This window comes from Arvicanthis niloticus, chromosome 2 (assembly GCF_011762505.2).
Source record: "Arvicanthis niloticus isolate mArvNil1 chromosome 2, mArvNil1.pat.X, whole genome shotgun sequence".
Taxonomy (NCBI): Eukaryota; Metazoa; Chordata; class Mammalia; order Rodentia; family Muridae; genus Arvicanthis; species Arvicanthis niloticus.
In genome coordinates, this window is record NC_047659.1 from 91,166,502 (window position 1) to 91,194,108 (window position 27,607).

At 37.4% G+C, this 27,607-nt stretch overlaps 1 protein-coding gene across 16 annotated transcripts in view; it reads left to right on the top strand.

Annotated features, from left to right (window-relative positions):
- Nucleotides 1-27,607, top strand: part of Mga (MAX dimerization protein MGA) — an 88,331-nt gene that overhangs the window by 52,230 nt on the left and 8,494 nt on the right. For 5 of the 16 annotated variants that reach the window (XM_076929516.1, XM_076929515.1, XM_076929518.1 and 2 more), the window contains exons 10-20: nt 2,007-2,233; nt 2,802-2,984; nt 3,383-3,452; nt 5,274-5,791; nt 8,375-8,669; nt 10,280-10,903; nt 15,108-15,398; nt 15,564-17,041; nt 19,799-19,926; nt 21,851-21,899; nt 26,496-26,702. In XM_076929516.1, coding sequence (XP_076785631.1) covers nt 2,007-2,233; nt 2,802-2,984; nt 3,383-3,452; nt 5,274-5,791; nt 8,375-8,669; nt 10,280-10,903; nt 15,108-15,398; nt 15,564-17,041; nt 19,799-19,926; nt 21,851-21,899; nt 26,496-26,702 — 4,070 coding nt within the window. Of the gene's footprint in view, nt 1-2,006; nt 2,234-2,801; nt 2,985-3,382; nt 3,453-5,273; nt 5,792-8,374; nt 8,670-10,279; nt 10,904-15,107; nt 15,399-15,563; nt 17,042-19,798; nt 19,927-21,850; nt 21,900-26,495; nt 26,703-27,607 lie in introns of those variants that run through there. The other 11 variants (XM_076929519.1, XM_076929520.1, XM_076929521.1 and 8 more) reach the window with 11 other exon arrangements.

Genomic DNA, 27,607 nt, shown 5'->3' on the forward strand with positions numbered 1-27,607 from the left:
GAGAAGGAGAGGGAGAGGGGAAGAGAGAGAGAGAGAGAGAGAGAGAGAGAGAGAGAGAGAGAGAGAGAGAGATCATAGTTTTCCATGACCAGAATAGACTTTTTAAGAAGCCATATAATCCTCTTAATGAGTATTTTTAAAGAATTGACAAAACCCAGCTTGTCATAGAGGCATACACCTTTATTCCCAGAGCTTGAGAGGCATAAGCATGCGGACCTCTGTGAATTTGAGATCAGTCTGGTCTACATAGTGAGTTCCACCACAGCCAGAGCTATGTTTCAAAAATAGAAAAAAGAAAAAAGAATTGGCAGAATTTATTTTGGGAGCACTAGAAACAGAAAGGCCCCTTTATCTGTTGATAATGAGATCTATGAAACACTTTACAATGTATTAATCATGAAAGACCAAGCTAGTACTCATTTTCCCCCAAAAAAGAATAAGGATGTGTTTACTGTCACTTCTGCAACTGGGAATTTGTGGTTCTCACCTTTAATCCTAGAACTCAGGAGGCAGAGGCAGGCAAACTCTGAGGCTAGCTTGGTTTATACAGGAAGTTCCAAGACAGCCAGGGCAACACAGAGAAACCCTGTCTTAAAAATATCATTCATGTCTGCATAACAATGCACTAAACAGGCAAGTGTATTGTCATGACCTGTAGTCTCAGCACTCAGGAGCTTGAGGTGGGAGCATTATTCAAGTTCAGGAGTTAGACCAACCTGGGTAACAGCTACTACCTTTTCTACAAAAACTACAGCCTGAAGATCCTTGCTAGTATGTTAAGTTATGTAAAGTATCCAGCTAGGAAAGGAAGAAGTAAAATGAACTTTTTCTTTTTTTTAATTGGATATTTTATTTACATTTCAGATGTAATCCTTCTTCCCCCAACCCAGGAACCCCCTATCCCATCCCCCCTTCTCCCGCCTCCACGAGGATATGCCCCCACTCACCCTCCCACTCTCACCTCCCCACCCACGATTTCCCTCATAATGGGGCATCCAGCCTTCACTGGACCAAGGACTTCCTCTCCCCGCTATGTCTGACACTGTCATCCTCCCCTACATACACAACTGGAACCATGGGCCCCTCCCTATGCGTTCCCAGGCTGGTGGTTTAGAACCTGGGAGCTCTGGTTGGTTGGTACTGTTGCCCTCCTCCTGGGACCATAGACCCCTTCAGTTCCCTCAGTCTTTTCTCTCACTCCTCTATTGGGAACCCCATGGTCAGCTCAATGGTTAGCTATGAGCATCCACCTCTGTATATGTCAGGCTCTGGCAGACCTCTAAGGAGACAGCCATATCAGGCTCCCATCAGCATGTACTTCCTGGCATCCACATCAGTGTCTACCTTTGGTGAATACACAAGGGGTGGATACCCAGGTGGAGCAGTCTCAGGATGGCTCCTCCTATAGAGAGAAAAATCCTAGGTCAGCTACAGCAAGCTGCTAGAAGTATGAATTAATTTAGTGAGACCACAAAATTCATTATTAGCATAAGTAATGTATAAGCAACAGACAGTTGAAAGTTGAAATAAAAAGTCTCGTTGAAAATAACATCTAATGTGGTATTGTTTAGCCAGTAAAGGTACTTGCTGCCAAGCCTGATGAACAGAGTTTGGTCCCTAGAATCCACATGTTAGAGAGAAAGAGAACCTACTCCCAGAAGTTGTCCTCTGACTTATACACATGTTCTGTTTTATACAGGTGTGCCCCACCCCAATTTAAAAATAATAAAGAGATGAAGCATGAAGGTGTGTGTGTGTGTATGTATACATATACATACTTTATTTATTTTATTCTCTTGGTTGGAGAGTAGGTACTTGACAAATTTGATTAGTAGATGAATAAATTAATGCATACGAAGACAACTAAAGGTCTTTTAGGGAGCATCTGTTTGATTGTTACAAGTTACTCTTCTTTGTGAGGGAGCATATCTTGTTTTGGCATTGCTCAGTGCTGAATTTATTATTGCCAAAAGCACCTTAAAATCTTCACCTTATCTTCTGTTAAGCTGTATGTGAAGCAGAACCTGAGCAGCCTGTTCGACATTACCCACTGTGGGTGAAAGTAGAAGGTGAAGTAGATCCAGAGCCAGTTTATATCCCAACCCCGTCTGTCATTGAACCTATAAAACCATTGGTGTTGCCTCAGCCGGATGTATCTTCTACTACCACGAAGGGCAAACTAACCCCTGGAATTAAACCAGCACGAACATATACTCCCAAGCCCAATCCTGTGGTAAGCCTGTTGTTTTTATTCTAAGTTCCATAAGATATTTGTAAAAAGTGATAGATTTCAAGTAGAGCTTTAATATTCTGGTGAGAATTTAGATAGTGTGTTTGGAAGGCCCTTCTCTGCCTCAGTTAGTTTATTTGCTCTCACTTTAGCAATGTGGAGATGAGTAGTAATAATTGAAGATAGCCAAGTTTTTCTTCAAGTTCATAATAGAAAGTGAACTTTCTTCATAATCTGTTGCTTATTTTTGTGTATGTGTGTTTGCTATATGTATATAGATGCCCTCAGAGCTCAGATGTGGTTGTGGGATCCCCTGGAGCTTGACTCAGACACAGTTGGGAGGCAGAGGCAGAGGTGGATCTCTGAGTTCAAGAGTTCTAGCCTGGCCTACTATTGGGAGTTCACCAGAGATCCTATATCCAAAAAAAAAAAAAAAAAAAAAAAACCCAAAACAAAAACAAAAACTCAACTTTTGAGATGGAAACAAAAGTTAAATTCTTCCTTTGGATTCCAGGATAAGTTTTTTCCTTTTATCATTATAATGCTCTGTTTTGTTATTTGAAACTTACAGATTCGAGAAGAGGACAAAGACCCAGTCTATTTGTACTTTGAAAGTATGATGACTTGTGCCCGAGTTCGAGTGTATGAACGCAAGAAAGAGGAACAGAGACAACCATCTCCACCCCTGTCTCCATCCTCATCATTTCAGCAGCAAAGTTCCTGTTACTCTAGTCCTGAGAACCGTGTTACAAAGGTGAATTGCTTGTTTCATAATAAACTTTTAATTTCCAGTTCCCTGTGGCTGGTATTAGAATTTTTATTACTAACATCATGATCTTCTTTGTGTTTCATATAATGTGTAAATAAACCCATTTCTCCTCATATTTATTTAAATAATCTTATCTCTCAATGTTTGTTACTAAAATCCTGATAATTTATAATGTAAATGATTTTCTTAGTAACTCAGTCATTATTAAGAACATTGAAGGTAAGAAGACTACTTTATCTACTTTTGGGGGTGGGCAGGATTGTATAAGATAATAATACAACTGGGCATATGCGAAGTTGTGGATTATTTTACTAAGTATGTCCTCTCTGTAGATAATAAATATGTTTTGAATTAAACTATTTCTGTATTGCTTCCTTCTGTAGGAACTTGATTCTGAGCAGACCTTAAAGCAGCTGATTTGTGACTTGGAGGATGATTCTGATAAATCGCAAGGTCAGAATAAAAACTAGATATTAACAGTTGTTAGTAGTTATTATGTAATTCTGAATTATTTATTGGCAAAAAAATCTTAAACCACTAATCTATAATATAACACTGCATTTTCTAACCTTTGCAAAAAATACAAAGAACAAGCAGAAGTATTTCCTCATTATTTGCTTTAATATCCATAGAAGGTCTGCCTGTGTTGATTAGGTATTCTATTTCAGAACATAAGAATCATCTCAATGAAAAAATTTTTTCAAGCCTCAAGAATAAGAACATCATTAGCTATTAAAATTTATTTTACCTTAGGTCTTCCATAACCACCACCATTGGGCACGTGTAAAGGGAGAATAATAGAATAACTATCACTTATGATCTAGAAGTCTCTATTGTCAGAAGTTCTATGAAGAGATTATAACCTCAACACATAGAAAGTTAGCTGTTTGTTTTTGGGTATTCAGTACCTAAGCAGCAATGCTCTTCTTATAATGACATAGTATGCATAAAATGTTTTTGTTTTACATTTAAGAAAGAGGAGGAGGCTGCTTGAGACCATGTGCATTCTGGGGATGATTGAGTTGGAGCCTGTATCATTGACACAACTCCAGCACATTGGTTGAGAAACTCTACTATAGAAAATTGGTGCCTTATGAAATATGTATCTTGTCATTGTGTCACTACGATTAGGGATACATTGGGAACCTGAATCATCTGTATACAGCAGAGCAACCATATCCAGAGGCGTAGTAGAAACTAGTGATAGAATGTTGCCTTAAAAATAGTTTTTTCTTTTTAAATTACATTTATTTTATGTGTGTGAGGGCAGTGGGCAAGTACATACTTGCCATGGCACACACATCAGAGGACAGCTTGCAGGAGTGTGTTCTCACTTTCCATCGTATAGGTTCAGTATTGAACTCAGATCAGCAGGCTTAGTCACAAGTGCTAGCTTACCATTACTTTTTGTTTGTTTGTTTGTTTTTTATAAACAAAAACATGCCGTTTTTACTATTTAATGTTGATTCTTGTCTTTACATGTTTCAAAGCAGGCTTATCAAGTATCTGTGTTTGGACATCAGAACAATAACTCCTTTCTTCTTTTGTTTATTTCTTCTTTTCCTTTTCTTCCCTTTTCTTTCTTTCTTTCTTTCATGTATATGAGTGCCCTATCTGCATGTACACCTGCATACCAGAAGAAAGCATCAGATCCCATTATAGATGATTGTGAGCCACCATGTGGTTGCTGGGAATTGAACTCAGGATGTCAGGAAAAGCAGCCAGTGCTCTTAACTGCTGAGCCGTCTCTCCAGCCCAGAACAATAACTTCTATCAAGTAGATTTTATCATAGTTATAGATTATACTTTGCAAGGCAGTACTTTTTTTGTGTGGCCTTTTAGAGAAGTTCTAAGGAGATTTCCTTTTTGTGAGATAATTTAGTCTATGGGATAGTGAAGACAAGTGTCTAGTTCTATGAGATTTTTTTTTTTTCCTGGAAAACTCCAGAATGTTGAGTTTACACACTAATTTAACACTGAAATGAGACAATGAGAAACTTGAATTTCTTTCCAAGTTCAGTACCATGCCTTTAATCCCAGTACTCAGGAGGCAGAGAGAGGCAGGTAGGTCTCTGAGTTTGAGGCCAGCCTGATTTACATAGTTCCAGGACAGCCAGGGCTTTATTTCACAGAAATCCTGCTTGAAAAACAAAAAAACCAAACAAACAAAAAACCAAAACACACAAAAAAGGATTTCCCTCTGTCCCCATCAAAGTTCAGTACAGAATGTCTGTGATCTGTGATGTAGAGGGTCTTTCTATTTATTTTAAACAGAAAAGAGCTGGAAATCCTCCTGCAATGAAGGAGAGTCCTCTTCAACCTCTTATGTACATCAGAGGTCACCTGGTGGTCCCACCAAGTTGATAGAGATCATCTCAGACTGCAATTGGGAAGAAGATCGAAACAAGATCTTGAGCATTTTATCTCAGCACATCAATAGCAACATGCCACAGTCACTTAAGGTGGGCAGCTTCATCATTGAGTTGGCTTCTCAGCGGAAGTGTCGGGGTGAGAAGGCCCCTCCTGTTTATTCTTCTCGTGTGAAAATCTCTATGCCATCAAGTCAAGACCAAGATGATATGGCTGAGAAATCTGGATCAGAGACTCCTGATGGTCCATTGTCCCCTGGGAAAATGGATGATATCTCTCCTGTGCAGACAGAGGCCCTGAATTCAGTGAGGGAGAGATTACATGGAGGCAAAGGTCTGCCTTTTTATGCTGGGCTTTCTCCTTCGGGAAAGCTTGTGGCCTATAAACGTAAACCCAGTTCAACTACATCTGGGCTTATCCAGGTGAGAATTATATTTAATCTGGGCATAGTACCTTTTTATACTTAGCTAACAACATTTTTTTTTTTTTTACACCCAAGCCCTTTGTTGACCTTAGGTCATATTTCTTCAAGTTTTTTCTGAGAACTGGGTAATAAAACCATTATTTCTTATTATGATAAGTGTAGATTAGATGAATACATAAGGCAAACTACTGTTATATAAACAGAGATATGTCACCTTTTTATAAGCTTTACTGCATGGGCTCTAGTGATCCTAACTAAGCAAAAATAGGCATTTAATTTGGGTCTTAGAATATCTTACTGGCATAAAATTTTCAAAACAAATATATTGATTACTAGTTATAGTAGAGATACTTCAGCTTTATAAGTCAAGTGGTGGTGGCACATACCTTTAATCCCAGCATTTGGGAGGGGGGCAGGGGCAGGGGGTTTCTTGAGTTCAGGACATCCAGGGCTATAGTGTGAAAAGAAAAAGAAAACCAACCAACCAAAGATAAGTACTACATGTGAGTAGTAATAGGGAGAGGAGTTGATTATTTGCATTTGCTTGTTTTACAATAATGGGTTGAACCTAGGTACTCTGATACCTCAGGAAAAAATTTAATTTAGTAAGATGTTATTCACACACATATAGGTTTTGTTGTTGTTTAAGTGAACTGTAGTTACTCTTTTTTTCCCTTTTTATTTTGAAATTTTGTGAGGTAAAAATAACTTGGCTGTTAGTAAGTTAAGCAGTAAATTGGCTTGTAGACGATTCTCTAGAGAAAGAAATTCTGAATTAAATGTTAGTATATGCAGGCATGTTAGCACTCACGTTAGTGCCTTTAATCCCAGCACTCAGGAGGCAGAGGCAGGTAGATTTCTGAGGTCATGGCTAGGCTGATCTACAGAATAAGTTTCGGGATAGCTTTGGCTACACAGAGGAACCCTGTCTTGAAGAGAAACAAAGTCAACTGTATAACTCGAATGGGCAGTGAATTTATAATACATGTTGAACATTCTTATTCTCCCTACCTAAATTTGAAATTATGATCATCAGCAAATAGAATATTCCACAACTGCTTTCTTATGGTTGGTTATAGTCAGAATGCTAGCACACTAAACACTATTATGTAAAGTTACATATGGTCCTTATGTATATGTAATTGTATATAACCTAAATAACTTTTGTGCTTTGACTTTGATCTTGTCTCCAAGACAGTTTATTATGTATACCCGAGAATTTAAAATGCTTCTTTTTTATCCCAGGAATTTAGGATAAGGAATGCTCAACCTGTATAGACTTTAGGGACGATAATAAATAATCTTCAATAACAGAGTGGTTACAGCTTAAAAAAAAAATCTAGTATTGTTTACTTTTGGATGAAAAAAATTCCTTTTTTTTAATCTTATGGGTATTAAATTTGAGAGATTGAGGTTGCTGATCTTTCTGGGAATAATCAAAATTAAGTAGCAAAGAGTAACTTTGTTTTTTAGAGTGAGTTGCTATAGATAGTTTTTTTACTGTTTCCCTATAAATTTGAAGAGTAGATGGCTCCATTTTCTATCTACTACTTGTAAATGATGAGACAGAAAAGATTATGTTCTCCACATGTCATCCAGTCGTGTATGACTAGAAAATGAGTGAGAAACTATGGAGGCTTCTGTGTTTTCCTAAAACACATACATTAGTAAGTTGCTGCCTAAAATGAGCAATTACCAACTCAGGCATCAAAAGACATGTACCTCATTTTTTCACTTTATTCTGACCATTTAGTAACTGCATCTAGAAATATTCTGAGTTTGGGCTAAAATTTTATTTTGAGTGTGTTCTGTTTATAATATCTTTAGAGTTGCCCCTTTTGAAAACCAAAAACTGAGGCAACAGATACGACTTTGCAATTATATGCACTGGCTGCTCTTCCAGAGAACTCTGGTTCACTTATCAGCATTTAGAATGGTGGCTCACAATGGTCTGTAATTCCAGTGTCCCCTTCTGGCCTTTGTGGGCACCAGGCATATACACAATGCACAGGCAAACACTCATTCATGCACATAAAATAAAAATAAACAAACTGTTAAAGTCTTAGAAAAAGAAAAGCAAAAACTAGCGTGAGGTTAGGTTATTATAGCAGTCAATGTCTTGTAACTTTAAAAGCAGATTGTATTATTTTAAGATATGAAGGATTCTTAAAGAGACCTCATGTGACAGCTTTTATACTTCTCTGGTCTCAGAGAGATTCTGTGGATCATGGTTATTCTTTTTGCTGACAATCCATTAATATCCACAGTTGCTTATTAAAGTAAAACAATTAGATGAATGGTTGAATACAGTTATGTGTTTTACATATCTATAATGCAGAAATGAGTTTAGTTTCTAAGATTCTCTATTTCCACATTATAAATGAAGTTCAAGTTAGTTCAGATATCAGATAATACCATCCAGTTACTGAGATTATCCTGAATAGAAAACTTCTCTTCTTTTCCCTTTTACATCTAAATCATAGACTTTAAAACACCTTGTAAAAATGAAACCCCTGTCAAGGGAGAGGAGTTAGCAAGAGAATTTTATCTTTACAGAATTTCTCTTTGCCACTTGTTTCAGGTTAATGGTAAGAGTTACCCGCAGGCTAAGTTGCTATTGGGACAGATGGGGGCATTGCATCCAGCCAATAGGCTAGCTGCTTATATCACAGGCAGGTTGCGACCCTCAGTCCTGGACCTCTCAACCCTCAGTACTGTCATCTCCAAGGTAGCATCCAATGCCAAGGTGGCTGCATCCAGAAAACCACGCACCCTGTTGCCTTCAACATCCAATTCCAAAATGGCATCCTCTGGCCCAACAACAAATCGCTCTGGGAAGAATCCGAAGGCATTTGTTCCAGCAAAAAGGCCAATTGGTAAGTAAGGGAATGCATATGGTTTGGAAAGGCCTGTAATTTAATGTTAGCCAGTGAATACAATATGAAGGTTATAAAAGTATCAAAATACAGAATTTGGTGTTGTTATTAATGCCCTTACTTAAATGTTTTCAAGAATAATTCTTCTGATAACTTACGATATCTGATGAATTGAATTTTAGTTTTACAGTCAAAAGACTTTGAGACAATATTAACATAGAAAACCCAAGATTTTGTTTTAAAATATTTATTTTTCCTATGATGGTTGAGGTTCTTAATACCAATTATATGCATATTCCTTGTACTTACAAATCTAAGATGCTAACAAGTGCTAGTAGAATGGGTTAGTATAGGCTAAAAATAAAAAGCTCTTGTAAAACAATTTTTTTTAGATAATATAATGTTCTCTATATTTCTGTTTTGTGTATGAAGACTTTTTTTTGCCTAACATTTTAATGTATGGTCTGTATTAAATTGCCTTCTTGAAACATTGTTTTAGTTGAAAGTTCTATGGTTAGTTTATGGAATTCCTTTTTTTGTTGTTGTTTCAAATACCTTTAGGAATGTTAAGTAAAAGTGTCAGTTTGTCTTCATTTTTATTCTTCTAACAGGAAATTGAAATATATGGCTGAAGGCTGGAGTGAAGAGGATGGGCAGTTAATGCTTTAAAGAGAACTTATCTAAATGCCTCTTTAGAATGAAGCTTTACAGTCTTACTCTGCTTTTAAAAATGTTTATATTTTTAAAAATATATAGTACATAACGATTTTGTAAAAGGAGGAGCTGCTGAGGCAGGGGGAAAATGTTTGAAACATACTCTAAATTTTCAATGGGGAAAGTAAGGGTATGTGTTGGGAATCTTGTACTTCCCTTTTTTGTCTGTTTTAGGTGACAAGGTTAGTAACTGTTGCTGTGTGTGTGTGTGTGTGTGTGTGTGTGTGTGTGTGTGTGTGTGTGTGTGTGTGTGTTCTATGACATGGTTTTATGTGGCCCTGGCTGTCCCAAAACTCAATTTTGTAGACCAGGCTGTCCTCAAACTCAGAGATTTACTTGCCCCTGCCTCTTTAGTGCTGGGATTAAATGCATGATTCAACTGTGCTCAGCTTGCTCTCATTTTCTTTTAAGTGTCCTAAGAATTTAGATAGATTGTGCAGCTTAAAGAAGTTTGGTCTGAGCATTCAATTTTATTTTTTTATTATTATTTTTAATTTTAAAATTAGAATTATAGCTGGGCAGTGGTGTCGCATGCCTTTAATCCTAGCACTCAGGAGTTGGGCACAGGTAGATCTCTTGAGTTTTCGGGCAGTCTGGTCTACTGAGTTCCAGGACAGCCAGGTTTATAGAGAGAAACCCTGTCTCAGGAGGGCGGGGAGGGGGAGAACAGAAACCAATCAAAATAAGCAAACAACCAAAAAATAGAATTTTAAAGCTTTGCTTTGGGTAGAGGGCAGTCTTTGATATTTTTGTGGGTAGTAATTGGTATGCACAGGTGGGTTGTACTTTTAAGAAATTGGCCCAGTAGTCACAACTAATGTTATAAGCACAATCACTTAGTAGGAGGGCACAGTAAGAGAAATGAAGATTTTTGACCTGAAAATTTTTATTTGCAGCAGCTCGGCCCTCTCCTGGTGGTGTGTTCACACAGTTTGTAATGAGCAAAGTTGGTGCCTTACAGCAGAAGATACCCGGAGTTCGCACACCTCAACCCCTTACAGGGCCACAGAAGTTCAGTATCAGGCCTTCTCCAGTAATGGTCGTCACACCTGTGGTTTCTTCTGAGCAAGTTCAGGTGTGCAGCACTGTAACTGCTGCTGTCACTACTTCCCCTCAAGTGTTTCTAGAGAATGTTGCTGCTGTGCCATCTCTGACTGCTAATTCTGATATGGGAGCTAAAGAAGCTACTTATTCTTCTAGTGCCTCCACTGCTGGGGCTGTTGAGATCTCTGAAACTAATATGACCACCCCTGTAACATCTACCCAGTCTACAGCCACTGTGAACCTTACCAAAACTACTGGGATAACTACTAGCCCTGTGGCTTCAGTTTCGTTTCCTAAACCATTGGTAGCATCTCCAAACATAACTCTTCCTGTTGCTTCCACTGCCTCCACCTCCATAGTCATGGTGACCACAGCTGCATCTTCCTCCGTGGTGACCACACCTACTTCATCACTCAGTTCTGTACCTATTATACTCTCAGGAATTAATGGAAGTCCACCAGTGAGCCAGAGGCCAGGTAAGAACTAGTTCTTTTCAGCTGCTTTATTATAAAGCTCCTTAATAGAATTTTCCAGTTGTAATAAAATTAGGACTTTCTAGTTTAGACATTGTCATGCATTGGGCTGCATTCATAGCTATCTTGAGATGCATGCAGGCCACAGTTTAGATATGCCTGAATATGTTTTAGAGTTCCAGCTATAGTATGACATGTTAACATTCCTAAAACTTTAAAATTCTACAAAACTGAACCCTAAAAATAACAGAGCTTATGGCTAGTTGTAGGATTAAGAATGACCACTGTCTATACAGTTCTGTAGCCAGATTCCTGAGTGCAGGAATCAGCTGTCTTCAAGAGATTATCTGATTGATAGGTTAATAGGACTATAGTTTAATCCAGGGAATACTAAAACTCAAAAACAAAGTGGAAATGCTGGCTGAAGGACACTAAATGATGTAAATAGGACCAGAGCTCTGAGCCGATAGAAAGAAGAGCCATTAAAGAGACATGAGTGAAGTGCACACTGCTGTATGATGAGAGCTACAGCTCTATATCTCTAAGGAAGGAATTCCATATACACCTGCTGGGTGAGTTACTTTTTTCTTATCCCCTCTTTTCCCTCCCTGTCGAAGAAAATGTTTCTGCATTTATAAGAAAATATACAGCAGTGACATTTTCTATAATAGTATACTTATTTTGATGTTTTTATAAATTTTTATTTTACATGTTTTATGTATTTTATTTTGCCTGTTTGTGTGTCTCTGGAAGTCGGCTGGCCTGCCCCCCTGCCTGCTTTGCTAAAAGAAGGTGTCATATTCATTCCTAGCTCTTATTATTATACTTAGTTGATAAAATAACCTGGCCAAAAAAGCAAGTAATAGAGGGTTTATTTTGACTCATTTTTAAAAAAGATTTATTTATTTGTATGTATGTATGTATGTATGTATGTATGTATGTATGTGAGTGAGTGTACTGTGGCAGTCTTCAGATACACCAGATGAGGGCACCTGATCTCATTACAGATGGTTGTGAGCCACCATGTGGTTGCTGGGAATTCAACAGCACTAGAAGAACAGTCAGTGCTCTTAACTACTGAGCCCTCACTCTAGCCTCTTGACTCATGGTTTTAAGGGTACAGGCTTTCCTTTGTGGTCAGGAAAGCCATGGCAACAGGAGCGTGAGTCACTATGTCACTGTGTGTCTAGAACTTAATGCTTCTTATGTTATCTAGGACCCAAACCTGTGCAATGGTGTTATCCATATTCAGGATGGATTTTCCCTTCTTGGTTAAACTTCCCTAAGAAACAACCTCACAGACATGACCATAGGCTGTTATCCCAGATGTTTCTAAATCCCATCAAGTTGACAATCCACATGAACTCACACAGATAAAACCAATAAGAGATAAGGAGACATATTTCTATGTTTAGTACTTATATTTTATGTTCAACTTTTAAGTAAATTAAAATTTTTTTCACTTTTTTAAAAATTTATTTTAGCCTGCCAGTGGTGGTGCAGGTCTTTAATCCCAGCACTCAGAAGGCAGAGGCTGATCATCTCTGAGTTTGAGGCCACCCCGGTCTGCAGAGTGACTTCAGGACACCAGTGCTACATACACTGAGAAACCTTACATCAAACAAAATAAAAATTGTTTTAATTTTATATGACTGTTACCTGCATGTATGCAAGTACACCATGTACTTGCAGTACCCACAGGGACCAGAGGAAGATATCAGATCTCTGAGTATTAAAGTTACAGACACCTGGTTATAAACTACCTTATAAGGGATGAGAACTGAACCTGAGTCCTCTGGAAGAGAAACCAGTGTTCTTGACCACTGAGCCATCTCACTAGCTCAGATTTAAGTTGAATTAGGTTAAAAGAATTTATGGTAATATACTTAGTTATTTTGATAAATTTTATATATTTGTTTGTTTGTTTGTGTGTTTATTTTTTGAGACAGGGTTTCTCTATGTAACAGAATTCTGGCTGTCCTGGACTTGCTTTTTAGACCAGGCTGGCCTCAAACTCAAGAGATTTGCCTGCCTCTACCAGTTTATTTTGGTGGCTTTTAAATAAACTTTTATGAATATATTTGATGTATCTGTGTATGTCTGTGGACCGCATACTTACAGTGCCCTCAGAATTCAAAAGAGGACTTGGGATCCTCTGAACCCAGGTCTTCTGCAAAAGCAGTAAGTTCTGAGCTGTCTTTCCAGCTTCTACTTTTTTATATTTAAATGCAACTACCTCTAGAAGAGCAGCCAGTGCTCTAAACATGAGCAGTCTCTTCAGCCACTATGTGCATGTTTTAAAAAAGTGTATATGCCTGCCTCCCTTTATGTTTGTGTTCTTGGAGGGTACAGGGGGCTTTAAATTCCCTGGATTTGGAATTACAGGCGTTTTTTTTTGAGCTTCCCAATATGGCTCCCAGGAACTCCTGTCTTCTACAAAAGCAGCAATTTCTGAGCCATCTCTCCAGCCCTGAGATGCATATTTTTGTTCAAATTGCATAGTCTTATTTTCACAGGTAATAAATTGGCAAACTTAACATATTTTATTGCTAATATCAGATAAGTGCAATTAGGTGAGTTTTGTTTGTACTTACTGTGAGTATTATACCTATTTCTTTACCCCAGAACTAACACTAAAGTATTTTTTTCCCATCTTGTATTTCCAAATAGATCTTCTATACAGTAAATCTCATTTATTATTATTAGTGGTTTGAAATGTCATTGTTGTTATTGTTGTTTTTCAAGACAGGGTTTTTTCTATGTAGCCCTGGCTGCCCTGGAACTTGCTCTGTAGACCAGGTTGGCCTCAAACTCACATCATCCTGCCACTGGCTCAACCACCAGCTAGTTTGAAATGCCTTTTAATTCACATTTTCTGAATAAATTTTTTACTTTTTAAAAAAAAAAAAAAAACTTTTTTGTTTCTCTCTAACCAGGCTTTATTTTCTACTTCTTATATATCTCTTAGTTTTCATACCATTAAACTAGGAGTTTTTGTTTGAGACTATTTCCACAAATGCTTAAACTTTGTAATTTTTTTAAAAGATTTGTTTTAATTTTATATGTATGGGTATTTTGTTTGTATGTGTGTCTGTGCCATCTGCATGCAGTGCCTGCAGAGCATCGTAGTCCCTGGAACTAGAGTTATAGCTGGCTGTAAAGTGTTGGGAATTGACCTGGGTCCTCTGAAAGAAAAGCCAGTGCTTTTAACCACAGAAACATCTTTGCAGCCCCAAGTTAAACTTTTTATTTATTTGTTATTTAAAAACCAAAGAGCACTAGCATACACTTCATGGTATTTACTCCTAACACGATCTTTCTGAAGTACAAGCTGTGAAACAAAATCACACAACTAATTGTAAAGAAGAGAGTTGGATCATAATCTCTTGAACTTGAATATGAACTCAGCTGTAGAGTTCTGCCTCTGCTTTTTATTAGATAGAAGCATGTTTTGAAATGTACTTCTTGAAAAATTTATTCTTTTCCTTTTAAACCTTCTAAATCTAAAACTCTACCATATCTGGGCAATTATTCAGGTTTAAAATACATTTTTCTTTGGCAGGCAAGATACTTCAGTAGGTAAAGGTACTTGTCTCTAACCCCGATGACCCGAGTTCTAGTCCCAGGACCCACATGGTAGAAGAAGAGAACTGTCTCCTACAAGTTGTCTTCTGATTCATATACATATAATATATACACAAAAATAAATGTGATTTATTGTTTGTTGAGACAGGGTTTCTCTGTACAGGCCTGGCCATCCTAAAAGTCGCTTTGTAGACCAGGCTGGTCTCTAACTCAAGAGATTTGCCCATCTCTGCCTCCCATATTCTGGGATTAAAAGTGTGGATTACCACTGGCAGACATGCAGTGATGATGACAAGTAGCCAAATGTATTGGTCTACATCTTAAATCCCAGCTCTCAGGACAGAGGCAGGCATTTTCTTTTCAGTTTGAGGCCAACCTGTTTTCCATAGCAAGTTCCAGAATATTCAGGGCTATATAAAGAGATCTTGTCTCAAAAAATAAAACAAATTGTAGATTATTCTTAGCTATAAATAGTATACTATAAAGAGAAATAACTTCACTAACTTCATAATTTAAGTAAGATGTTACTTGCAGCATTATTAGGCCTTATGTAATATTATTTTTACCCATATGTTTTTAAAGATAAATTCTTAAAGTAGCCTCTCATTTTTTTGTTTTCCAGAAAATGCCCCTCAAATTCCAGTGACTACCCCACAGATCTCTCCTAACAACGTGAAACGTACTGGACCTCGACTGTTGTTGATTCCGGTGCAGCAGGGTTCTCCTACGCTTAGACCAATCCAAAACCCACAGCTTCAAGGACAGCGGATGGTCTTGCAACCTGTTAGGAGTCCAAGTGGAATGAACCTATTCAGGCACCCCAATGGGCAGATTGTCCAACTCCTACCTTTACATCAGATTCGAGGCTCTAATACCCAGCCCAGCTTACAGCCTGTGGTGTTTCGGAACCCAGGTATAAAGTTAGAGATCTTTTTGATGAATTTTGTTATTAAATCACTTGACTGTGATGTATTTAGTATGCCAGAATTTTTCTTTCTCAGATTTCTAAACGGAGACATACCTTGAAAGACTTGATGGTATGAGCAGTAGTGATTTAAGCTCGTTCTTTTTCTTACAGGATCTGTGGTGGGAATCCGACTACCAGCTCCTTGCAAATCTTCAGAGACTCCATCATCTTCTGCTTCATCCTCTGCCTTCTCTGTCATGAGTCCTGTAATTCAGGCTGTAGGGTCTTCTCCAACAGTAAATGTCATTTCTCAGGCACCTTCATTGCTTTCCTCTGGATCTAGTTTTGTTTCTCAGGCTGGTACACTGACTCTGAGGATTTCTCCTCCTGAAACTCAAAACCTTGCAAGTAAAACAGGCTCTGAAAGCAAAATAACATCCAGCACTGGAGGACAGCCTGTGGGCACTGCTAGCCTTATTCCTCTGCAGTCAGGTAGCTTTGCCTTGTTGCAGCTCCCAGGACAAAAGCCTGTCTCTAACTCTGTTCTTCAGCATGTTGCTTCCCTTCAAATAAAAAAGGAATCTCAGAATACAGACCAGAAAGATGAAACAAACTCTATCAAAAGAGAGGAGGAAACTAAGAAAGCTCTACCATCAAAAGATGAAGCTATAGACCCTGAGGCTAATATAATGAAGCAAAACTCAGGAATTATTGCCTCAGAAGATACCTTGAATAATTCATTGGATGATGAGGGTGATCTTTTGGATGAAGAAACCCTTAGGGAAGATGCCAGACCTTATGAATACTCTTATAGCACTGGGTCTCACACAGATGAAGACAAAGATGGTGATGAGGAATCTGGGAACAAGAATCTGAACAATCCAAAAGAAAAACAGACTGTTCCAGAAGTTAGGGCTGACTCTGAAAACATGGATATTGTAACACTCCAGAACATCAGAAAAGTACGGCCTCAAAAGTGTGTTGAGGTGAAGGTTGAACAGCAGCAGGGATCAGACAATCCAGAGAACCCAGATGATTTTCTAGTCCTCTCCAGGGAGGAAAGTAAATTTGAATTATCGGGGAGCCAAGTTAAGGAACAGCAATCTAACTCACAGGCAGAGGCCAAGAAGGATTTTGAAGACTCTCTGGGGAAGGATAGTCTTAGAGAGCGATGGGGAAAACACCTGAAGGGCCCCTTAAATCAGAAGTACATTGGAATTTCACAGAACTTTAAGAAAGAGTCAAACGCTCAGTTCTTTGCAGAAATGAAGCCATGTCAAGAAAATTCTGAACAGGATATCTCTGAATTACTTGGAAAAAGTGGAACTATTGAGAGCGGTGGAGTTTTAAAAACTGAGGATGGTTCTTGGAGTGGCATTTCTAGTTCTGCAGCTTTCTCCATTATTCCTAGGAGAGCTACAAAAGGAAGAAGAGGGAGCAGACGTTTTCAGGGTCATTTAATGCTCCCAAGAGAACAGATGAAACCAAAGCAACAGACAAAGGGTGGGAGAAGCAGTGCTGACTTCACGGTTTTGGATTTGGAAGATGAGGATGAGGAAGATGAGAATGAGAAGACCGATGATTCTATTGATGAGATTGTTGATGTTGTTTCTGGCTACCAGAGTGAGGAGGTTGATGTAGAAAAGGTGGTGAGCCCATTTTTTGTTGTGACTGAAACCTCGTGGATTTAAATGATTAGAGATAGCTTTTCTAGAGCATCACTAATACCTAATGTATTCATTTGGATGCCTGGGTTTAGGTCATTATTAAATGACTAGTATTTAAGACAACACTTTGTGTCCTACTTATTACTCTTGTAAAGGTGGCTTGATCCTTTGGAGTATAGATGCTGTAAAGTGCCTACTAAGTTGAACTTTCAAGGACACCTTGAAAGTCCTACAGTCATTTGATTTCGGTGGTTTCTGTCACATTGTCTGTGATGTGATTGGCACTTACTGATACTGATAAACAATGACAGTATGCCTTTAAAAGTAGAGGAGAAGGAGTTTGTCTGCATTCAGAGGAAAAATTTTCTTCTTGGAGAAAAACTGCTAAGTTCCACCTAATACTTTGTTTAATCTTACCTAAAAGTTTCTTTGTAGCTTTCAGTATTATGTTGGAACTATAAGTTCTATATTTTTTTCTATACATTTTTTCTATATTTTAGACTTTGACCATTGTCTTTTACAATGTAACCTTTATAGTTTTGTGTCTTAATTTTCTTGAGATTTTTCCTATGTATTTCTATAAAGGGGCCAGACAGTAAACATTTTACATATTGCAGGTTAAATGATTCCATTGCTGTGGTGTATGGAAGCAATCACAAAGATGTGAGTGAAAGAATGAGGCTGTATTCCAATAAAATTATAAAATAGGTAGTGGGCTCTGAGTTCCTGACCACAAGCATAGGGTCAGATATAAAACGGCTCATAGACAGCTGCTTCAGGGAGCACAGAAATTCAGTTGTCAACTCTCTTCAGGAGCAAATGATAGAAGCCTTTGTACCAATTATATTTTAGAATCTCTCTTTCTTGAGATAGGTTTAGCTCCTATAGCAACTGCTATTTCCTTGTTAGTACCGATTTTATCAATTACAACAAAAAGATGGTAGTTTAAAATTAAAACAGCTGAGCGTGGTGGTGCATTCCTTTAATCTCATCAGATCTTTTGGATTTGAGGCTGGCCTGCTCAACATTGAGAATCTGTCTCAAAAACAGTTCCCTCAAAAAACCCTGTAAAGCATTTTAACCTTGTGTTATTCCTGTGCCTCTGTTGTCTGATTTATAAGTAAGGATACAGCTCTAACATTGGATAATCTAAATATGCATTTGCCTTATACTTTCTGTAGGCTAATTCTTTTCAGGGACATAAATCTAAGATTATGGAGTTTGTATGGTTGTATTACACAACTTATTGTACTTTTATAGTATCCTTTTTTTGTAGTCAGTCTGAATAAACATTACATCAACAAATAAAAACAAAATAGTCCAACTTTAAAATTAGTGAGGACTTTAACAGTGAAACTGCTTTTGTAGAGCCTATGGAGTGCCTTAGTATTGGGAGGGCTCTTGCTTGGATATACTAATCTGACTTCTAAAAAATGCAAAACATTATGTGAATGAGCCTCTAAAATATAAATTCTGTATCTATCATGTTTTCATGTTATATCCCATGCCAAAATTATCTTTACACTTATGGCTAGGCTTATATTTGAATTATACAAGGAAATTTGTGAATAACTAATTTGTTTTCTCTTGAGATTATTGGATACAATTTACAAAATCTGCAGTTAAGATTATGCAATAAATGGGTGTAGGATGCAGGCCTATAATCAGTGAGGCAAGAGGATTGCAGATTTGACCAGAAATACATAACATATGAAGTAGGCATACACCTTTCAGTTCAAGTATTATAAATCAAACATTAGTAACTTCTAGACTATTCATTTTTGTTCCTTAGGGTTAACTATAATATACCTTGTCTAAATTTAATGTATATTGCTTAAATTATGCTTAAGTTAAAGTGGGCACCATAAATGATAGCTTATATTTAGTGTCTATTAGCCTTATGGAGCCTTTAATTTGGGGTTGATTTATCTAAAATTATAAACATGAGAGGTGATGGGATACCTCTTTTCAAATTACGCCTCTAAAGTACAATGCAAATATATATATATATAAAGATAACATGCTTTTTTTTTTTAGTTTCTGGCATCAATGAACACTACTTTTAAAGATGGACTTGGAAATACTCGTTTATCCCATATCACATAGGCAACTTTGTAAAAATATGCAGGGAGTTTCTAGGACCAGTGCCCAGTGTTCAGTTGCTTCTGTTATGGTATTGTAAGGACTACACTTAAGATTATTTTTAAAAACTGAAATTCTTCCAAAGCTTTTATTCTGTGGAGTTATAGCCCATTTCCATGTCTGCCTTATATTAATGTATATTGATTTATGAGCATTTGATCAGGTAATAGTTATTAAGCCCTGTTAAAACAGAATTTCCTGTGGGTTTTGGGGCATTAGGGGTTGGTATTGAACCCAGTGCCTCAGCCTATATGATCAAGATTTTTTTTAAAGCCTTAAGGCATCATACCTAATGTTGTTCTCTAGAAATAACATCAAAGCATCAAATATAGCATACGTATAGAAACTTTGTCCAGCCTAAGGTTAATGGTACCTGTTTACTACACATCTATGGCTTACTGTAGTTATTTATATTAACTCTAATCATGTTGTCTTTCTGACTTAATTTCTTTGTGTGATTAACAAATTTAGCAATATTAGTACTCAGGGTAGATCACTATTTGGAACTAGTTGGTTTAATAAGGGGGCATCTGATTGAAGAGTTTAGGTATGTGCATCTCCCAATACATTATTTACTGTCCTAATAATCTATTTCAGAATAACTATGTAGACTATATTGAGGATGATGAGCAAGTGGATGTTGAGACAATAGAAGAGCTCTCAGAGGAAATTAACTTTACCTACAAGAAGACCACAGCAACTCACACACAATCCTTCAAACAGCAGTAAGTCTTACTTACCTTTGGGGGGTTGTTCAGAAACAGAAACAAAACCAAACACTTTGTTTAAAAGCTCTGAGCAACAGACCCATTTCCATTATTTTTTCAGGAATTATTGACTTGTTTTCTGTTTTGCTTTTCTCCTAGGTAGTATAGATGAGGCTTTGAAATAAGAAATTTACCTGCTTTGGCCTTTGCGAACAAGTAGTGTATAAATATGAGTAACAAGCTTTTAGAGACTGGTATACTTGTGTTAAAATACTAGTTTTGGCTATAGCATCTGTGAGGCAGAGGTAGAGACAGGCAATCTCTTGAGTTTGAGACCATACTAGTCTATATAGTAAGTTCTTGGACAACTAGAGCTATGTAGTAAGACCCCGTCTAAAATAATAAATAAAATGAAGTGCTAGTTTTGATAGTTTAACCTTGGACATATTTATCATTTCTTTGAACCAATATGCTCCCCATTTAGAGTATAAGATGAAGTAGTATACATATTGTTCATAATAGCTAATAAGGTCTGACTCTCCAACAAAAGTTAGTTCCTTTATATTTCAGTTAAAAAGCATTAAAATTATAAATGTAGTTACTGTACTAGCTAAACAGGTGAGATACAAGTATGAAATTCTATCTGTTCCACTGATAAGACACAGGTGTGTGTTTTGGTGTGTTGTCTTACCCCCGTGTTAGGAAGCTCTGTAGGGATTAGGAATTGGCAAGTGAGAGAGAGAAGAAGGAAGATGGCAACTTCTTTTGTCTTGTTTTCTGAGACAGTTTCCTAAGTGACTGACAGAGCTGTTTACAGGCATGAGAGTTACCTGTTAAGGTGAGAGAGTTTAAATCCCTTAAAACTTAATTATGTTTACTAAGTTCAGTAGTATTGCAGACAGATAGAAAGTCCTGTATGTTAAACTAAGTTCCTAAATGGCAACAAAGAAAAATGTAATTTTAAAAGTAACTTTTTCTTTCTTTGAAAAATAGCCAGTGACAGGAATAAAAGCTTTCTGGGAATAATATAGCTCCATAAGACTATAAATGCTTAAAAAGAAGTCACTGAGTGCATATACTATTCTGACATTGTGATTCATGCAATGAATTTTGATGTGTCTAGAAATTCTCATATCTAAAATTGGTTTGGAGCTGGCCTGGTGGCTCATAATTGTAATCCCAGGACTGGAGAGGTTAAGACAAGAGGATCATTACTAATTCCAGGCCAGCCAGGGCTACATAGTGATACTTTTGAAATTACAACCATGTATACATTTCTCATATAATATAGCTAACAAACTCTGCAAAGCTTGAGGAAAATTATATTTTAGAGACATTGAAAAAATTCAGTAAGTAGATAGATATACTATGTTATTAGGTTGGTATAATAAAAGAGCCAAGAATAACTATTATATACAAACTACAAAAGAACAGAAATTAAATTTAAGGGCAGAAACAGATCTGAGTTTGAGGCCACCTTGATCTACATAGCAAGTTCAGAATAGCCAGGGTTAGCCTGGCAGTGGTGGTGCATGCCTTTAATCCTAGCACTTGGGAGGCAGAGGCAGGCAGATTTCTGAGTTCGAGGCCAGCCTGGTCTACAGAGTGAGTTCCAGGACAGCCAGGGCTACACAGAGAAACCCTGTCTCAAAAAACAAAACAAAAAACAAACAAACAAACAAAAAAAACCCAGAATAGCCAGGGTTTCACAATGAGGCCCTGCCTGTGAATGAATGAATGAATTTTTAATTTTAGTAACTATTTGAACACTATAGATAAAGTATACTGTTAATAAATTGTGGCCATCTAGTATACCTTGGAGAAAATAAATTATAATTTAAGAAGTTTGGGATGGTGTAGTTTCATAATTATTGTGAAATGAAATAGACCTGATATTACTGAATTTCAGTAAAACATTAAAACTATTTTTTTTTAAATCTAGGTATCATAGCCATATCTCTGCAGATGAAAAAGCTGAAAAGAGTCGAAAGGTATTTAGAATGTATTTAATGAAATTATTTAATAAAATTGGTGGCATTTGTTTTATGATTAAAATATAAGATCTATTTACTAATTTTTTAACAACTTATTTTAGATCATTTTATTTGCCCTCTCTTTACAAATATACTTGGTGTGTTTCTGTGTTTTGTTTTTTTTCTTAGTTTTAGTCATCTTGGAGGATAGAATAAATTTGGAGAAGTTAAAATATATACAGTTTATGAAAATAGATTTGTTTTATTTGAAAGCAAAATATCCATATACATAAGATAAAATAATAGTAAATTTAAAATTAAGATATTTACAACCCAAGAGTAAAATATGGAGGATTTAATCAAATTTTCAAAACTGAGCAAGAAGGAAGAATACATTGATAATTATTTTATAAAGCAAATAGAGAAGTTGTATTATATTCACATTGCTCAAGGATCAGCAGAAAAACGAGAGCTAAGAGTGCTGAGATACACAAGAGTAAAGTGAGCAGAATCCTCTTGTGATCTCAAAAAGTCAGTTAGGGTCATTGGCAGCTGCATAAATAAGTTTATATTATTAAGAATCAAAAGAAGCCACACAGAGGGGGCTGGACCTCTTCCAGAGGTCCGGAGTTCCATTCCCAACAACCACATAGTGGCTCACAACCATCTGTAGTGAGATTTGATGCCCTCTTTTGGTGTGTCTGAAGACAGCTACATTGTACTCACATACATAAAATAAATAAATCTTTAAAAAAATTAAAGGAAGCCACATACAAATAACACACTGTTTCTGAGGACCCTGCTAGAGGTGATGGGCATACTTTCAGTTTATTAATGGCACATGTTTACAGCTCTATACATGTCAGTAACATCTTTTTAGGAAATGTATTTTATTTTAGCAGTTAATAGCATGTACTATTCTTCTACAAGACCCAGGTTTGGTTCCCAGCATTCATGATGGGCTTGTAACCACCTGTAACTCTAGCTTAATTGGGATCTGATAATTCTGGCTTCTGCATCTACACTCAGGTACACATGCCGACACCAAGACATGTAAATAGTAACCAGTTCTCTTAACTCCCTGCCAGTCCTCCCTGCCCCTTTAAATTTCTCCCAACCAATCCTCCCTCAGTTCCCTAACAGTCTGCTTAAACAATCCCTTCTTCCAGTTTTCCCAATACTAGCAGCTCCAAACTATAACAACTTTTCTAGCCTATCTCTGCAGCTCAGCTTTTCCTGCATCAACTGTCTCCTATCAATGTCTTCTGCCACCAACTGCCTTTGCTTTCAAAGGCAGTTTCTGCTAGCCCTAACCCCCATCCTCTACCCCACCTTCTCAGGATCAGCTGGCTATTTTATATCCTGGCCTATTCCCAGAAATCTGAAAAGCAACCAACACTGAAGTGTCAAACAGTTCTAACAGCTAACAATTCTTAAAGGGCCAGTTGACTAACAACTGGGGATCCATTAAAGGACTAGTACATAAGATAAGCCACACTACATTTCTCCCCGTTTATTTAGCTATTAATTATGCAGTTTTGAAGCTGCCCTGGGTGCTTTCTGTAGCCATGCTACTGTTGTAATTTTGTGTGTGTGTGTGTGTGTGTGTGTGTCCACTTTCCCAGGGTTCTCAGGTGTCCAATATCTTTCTTTTGATCTCTCAGCACATCCACACCTGAGATAAGCACCTTAACAACAATGATTCTCTTTCCTTTAACTTGGGTACAGCTTCCTGCACCTTTTATACTCCTGGACTTATCTTCTAGCATCTTGTGTTCTGGAGTTCCTTGCTGAATTCCCTGAATTTCTACCCCCAACTTTGTGAACCTGACTTGGGCATACAGGATACAATATTCAGTATAGTCTGTCTTACAGTCCTGCTCATAGGCTTGTTGTTGCTCTGCACTGTGAATAGCTCTGTATTGCAGGAGACCAAAGTCTTGCTCACAAGCCTGTCAGTGGTTAGGTGCGGAATGTGTCTTGTCTAGCTTCTCTGGCTGGCAGGGGAAGGCAGTGGCTGGTCAGACTCTCTTGCTCTTTTTGGGTCAGTAGACAGGTTTTCAGAAAGTCTTCCCTGCTCAACTCTGAGCTTTATTAGTTTTGATGGTATCCACAGCTTTTCATTTCCTGTGGAAATATAAACAAATCTGCATCCTCAATACAAAACATTTTGTTGACTTCCATTCTGGTGTTAACACATCCTTATAGTATTTAGGCTGATTTAATTTGACAGTTTTTTTTTTTTTCTATAAACCATTTTTTCAGCTGCTGCTGTTCCTTTCTCATTAATGTTGATGAAATTTAAAGTTAATGAAGCACTATCTAGTATATCCCAAGGGGTTCTTTATTCTCTCCCCCCCCCCCTTGTTTTATAAGGATTTCCTTTAAGGTGCATTTAGATCTTTCTACAGTTGCTTGTGCTAGGATTGTGTGGTATATTTGTCATGTACTTTATATTATCTACAAAGAATTGTTTCATCTTATTAGAAACATGTTGGGTATTGTCAGTCTTAATTTGTACAGGTATCCCCATAATAGCTATTACTTCCAGAAAATGTGTAATTAAACAGAATCAACTTTTTCAGAACTAAAAGCAGTTGTCCATTGAAAACCCTGAGTATGTATCACTTATAGTAAGGTAAGGTGTATAAACTTTAGTTTTCCAGATTCTACCCAATGAGACATATCAGTTGCCCTTAGGGTTACTTCCAGAGGATAATGGAGTTTTGTTATACAAAGAACAAGTAGGACATTTTTTTTATAATTTCCTTGGCTTGTTGCCAGGTGATAGAAAATTTTTTTTCTTTAAGCCTATATTGTTAAAATTTTTTTTTTTTTTTTTTTTTTTTTTAAATCAAATTTCAAGTCTTCTAACATATTTCCTATTACCATTTGGTCAGTTTCTTTCACAACTGTCAAATCTGTTAACATTTTCCTTTTCCCCAGGTTTTTTTTTTCTTTTCTTCTTCTTTCTTTTTTTTTTCTTTTTTTTTTTTTAAATAACAAAAGCAGGGGAATTCCATGGGCTGGTAGATGATCCATGGAAATGACAATACCAAAATCCTGCCAGCACTTAGCTCTCTGCCAGTACAGCAATCCACAGGGACACACCTTCATACAATGTAAGGAAAGGTCACCCCAACACAAGAGTTTTGTGAAATGATAGGCCCATCAGCTCCTGTATCCACCAAACCTTCTATTTCAGTGTCATCCACTTGTAACTTTAATTTTGGCCTCTGATCATTAACAACTGTTTGCCAGAATTCATGTTTTCCTGTACTTCCAAACCCTCCTGGCTAAGGGAGCTGGTGAGATGGCTTAGTTTTAAAGTTATCTTAGTTTAACCCTAGGATTTACATGGTGGAAGGAGAGAGCTGACTCCCAAAAGTTTTTCTCTGACTTCCACATTTGCAATGTGTAATGCTTGCCCTCATCACTGCACAAATAAGTCTATTTTTTTTTCTTTTAAGAAAGGTTTAGAGAGAAAGTTTATTTAGAAGATAGTGGCAGTAGATCTTTCCCAAAATGTAAAAGGTCTTACCTTTCACATTAAAATATTAAAATTTTGTGTGTGGGTGGGGGGGGGGGTGTTGTCAGGGGTTTGTGTTTGCCAGATTTGGGGGCCAATGTTATTTGAGATAGACTCTCTGACTAAACATGGAATTTACTATTGGAGCTTGGCTGGCTGACTGGCCTGTAAGCCCCTAAATCTGCCTGTCTATACTTTTCCAGTGCTGGAGGTACAGAGGCATACTTCTCTGCTCAGCTTTTATATAGATGCTGAAGACTCAGGTTTTCATGCACAGCACCCCTCTCTCCACTGAGGTATTTCTCTAGTCTTAAAATGTTTTTATTTCTTCCACCAGTGGTGGTATACATCTTTATTCCCAGTACTCACAGGGTAGAGACAGACAGATCTCTGTGAGTTTGAGGCCAGCCTAGTATACAAAGTGAGTTCTAGGGTAGCCATGGCTGTAAAACAGAGAAATCCTATCTCCAAAAAAAAAAAAAAAAAAAAAAAAAAAATGTTTTTTTTTTTTTTTTTACATATTTTTTTTTTCTACCAATCAAGATTGTGATTTTTCAACTGTTCTTGGTTCATAGGGACTCACAAAGATTGAAGGAACAGGTATTGATCTGTTTGGGTCTGAGCTAGGTCATCTGCACATGTATTGCATATGGTTACATAGCTTGGTGTTCTTGTGGGACTCCTCTTAACAGTGGGAGTGGGGAATGTGTCTGACTCTTTGCCTGCTCTTAGGACTCTTTCCCTCCTACTGGGTTGTTTTGTCTAACCTTGTTAACAGGGTCTGTGCCTAGTCTTTTTGTAACTTGTTATGCCATGTTTAGTTGATATTCTTTGGAAGCCTGGGTTGGTTGGTTTGTTTGTTTGTTTTTAAAGGGAAACTGAGGAGTGGATCTTGAAAGTGAAAAGGTAATATGATTATATTAATATATATTAGAATTTGTACTGTTGGTATTGTTGAAATAAGGAAAGATAGATTGGGAAAATGAGCAATTGAGAAGCCATTATAAAAGTCCAAAGTGTATCTGATTTAGAACAGTGTCATTTGGGATGGAGGTAGGTGCTGAGGAAACACTCTTTTTGGACAGGTTTCATTAATTTCTTCAAAATTGAAAGATGATTGCTGGAGTGATAAACCACACAAAGAAACAGAAGCTTTTGCATATTACCGGCGGACACACACTGCCAATGAGCGACGGCGGCGTGGTGAAATGAGGGATCTTTTTGAAAAATTGAAGATTACATTAGGATTACTTCATTCTTCCAAAGTTTCCAAAAGTCTCATTCTTAATAGGGTAAGTATTGTAGAAATTACATACACAAACATAAGTTTAATTAAGAGAAATTTACAGATACTATAAGAAACTTGTATTTAACAGTTGAGTGAAGTTAGTGGCTGGTCATGGCAGCTTATACCTGGTGAGGCTGAACAGGAAGATTGCCATGAGTTCAAGGTCAGCCTGAGCTATAGTTATACAGCTATACTGTATCACAAACAGGACTAGTAAGTAAGCAACTAATACTACATGGGTTAAAATCATTAAGTCAGAATAACTTTACGTTGAATGTTAAGTATGGAGTAAAGAGAACAGGAAAGAGTGTGTGTGTGTGTGTGGGGGTGTGTGCAATGAAGCACAAGAGCCTATGGATACATGTTTCCATGAGTGTATATGCAGAAATCAGCAGGATGTTGGGCATTTTCTTTTTAATTACATTGAGACAGGGTGTCTCATGAAACTGCCAGCTTGCCTTTATGGCTAGGCTGGGTGACCATTATGCTCTTGGGATCTGTCTGTCTTATTCCAGTGCTAGGGTTATAGGTTTGTGCAACCATACTTAGCTTTTTACATGAGTGCTGAGGATTCAAATTCAGGTCCTTATGCTTGTAAGGTAAGTGCTGCTGTTGTTACCCAGTGAGCCATATCTCTAGCCCCAAACATTTAAGTTCTTAAGTTAGAAGCTGAGGCCTGGGAGGATAGCTCAGTTGACAAAGTACTTACCTTGCAAGCAAGAAGAGTTGAATTTCATAACTCCAGAGTCTAGATTTAAAAAATGCTGGGTGGGGCTAGAAAGACGGCTCAGTGGTTATAAGCACTTGGTATTCTACTAGAGAGCTTAGTTCCATTCCCAGTACCCTTGTGGGGCATTTCAAACCCCCTGTAATTCCAAGGAGGCCAACACCCTCTTCTGTTCTCTGACA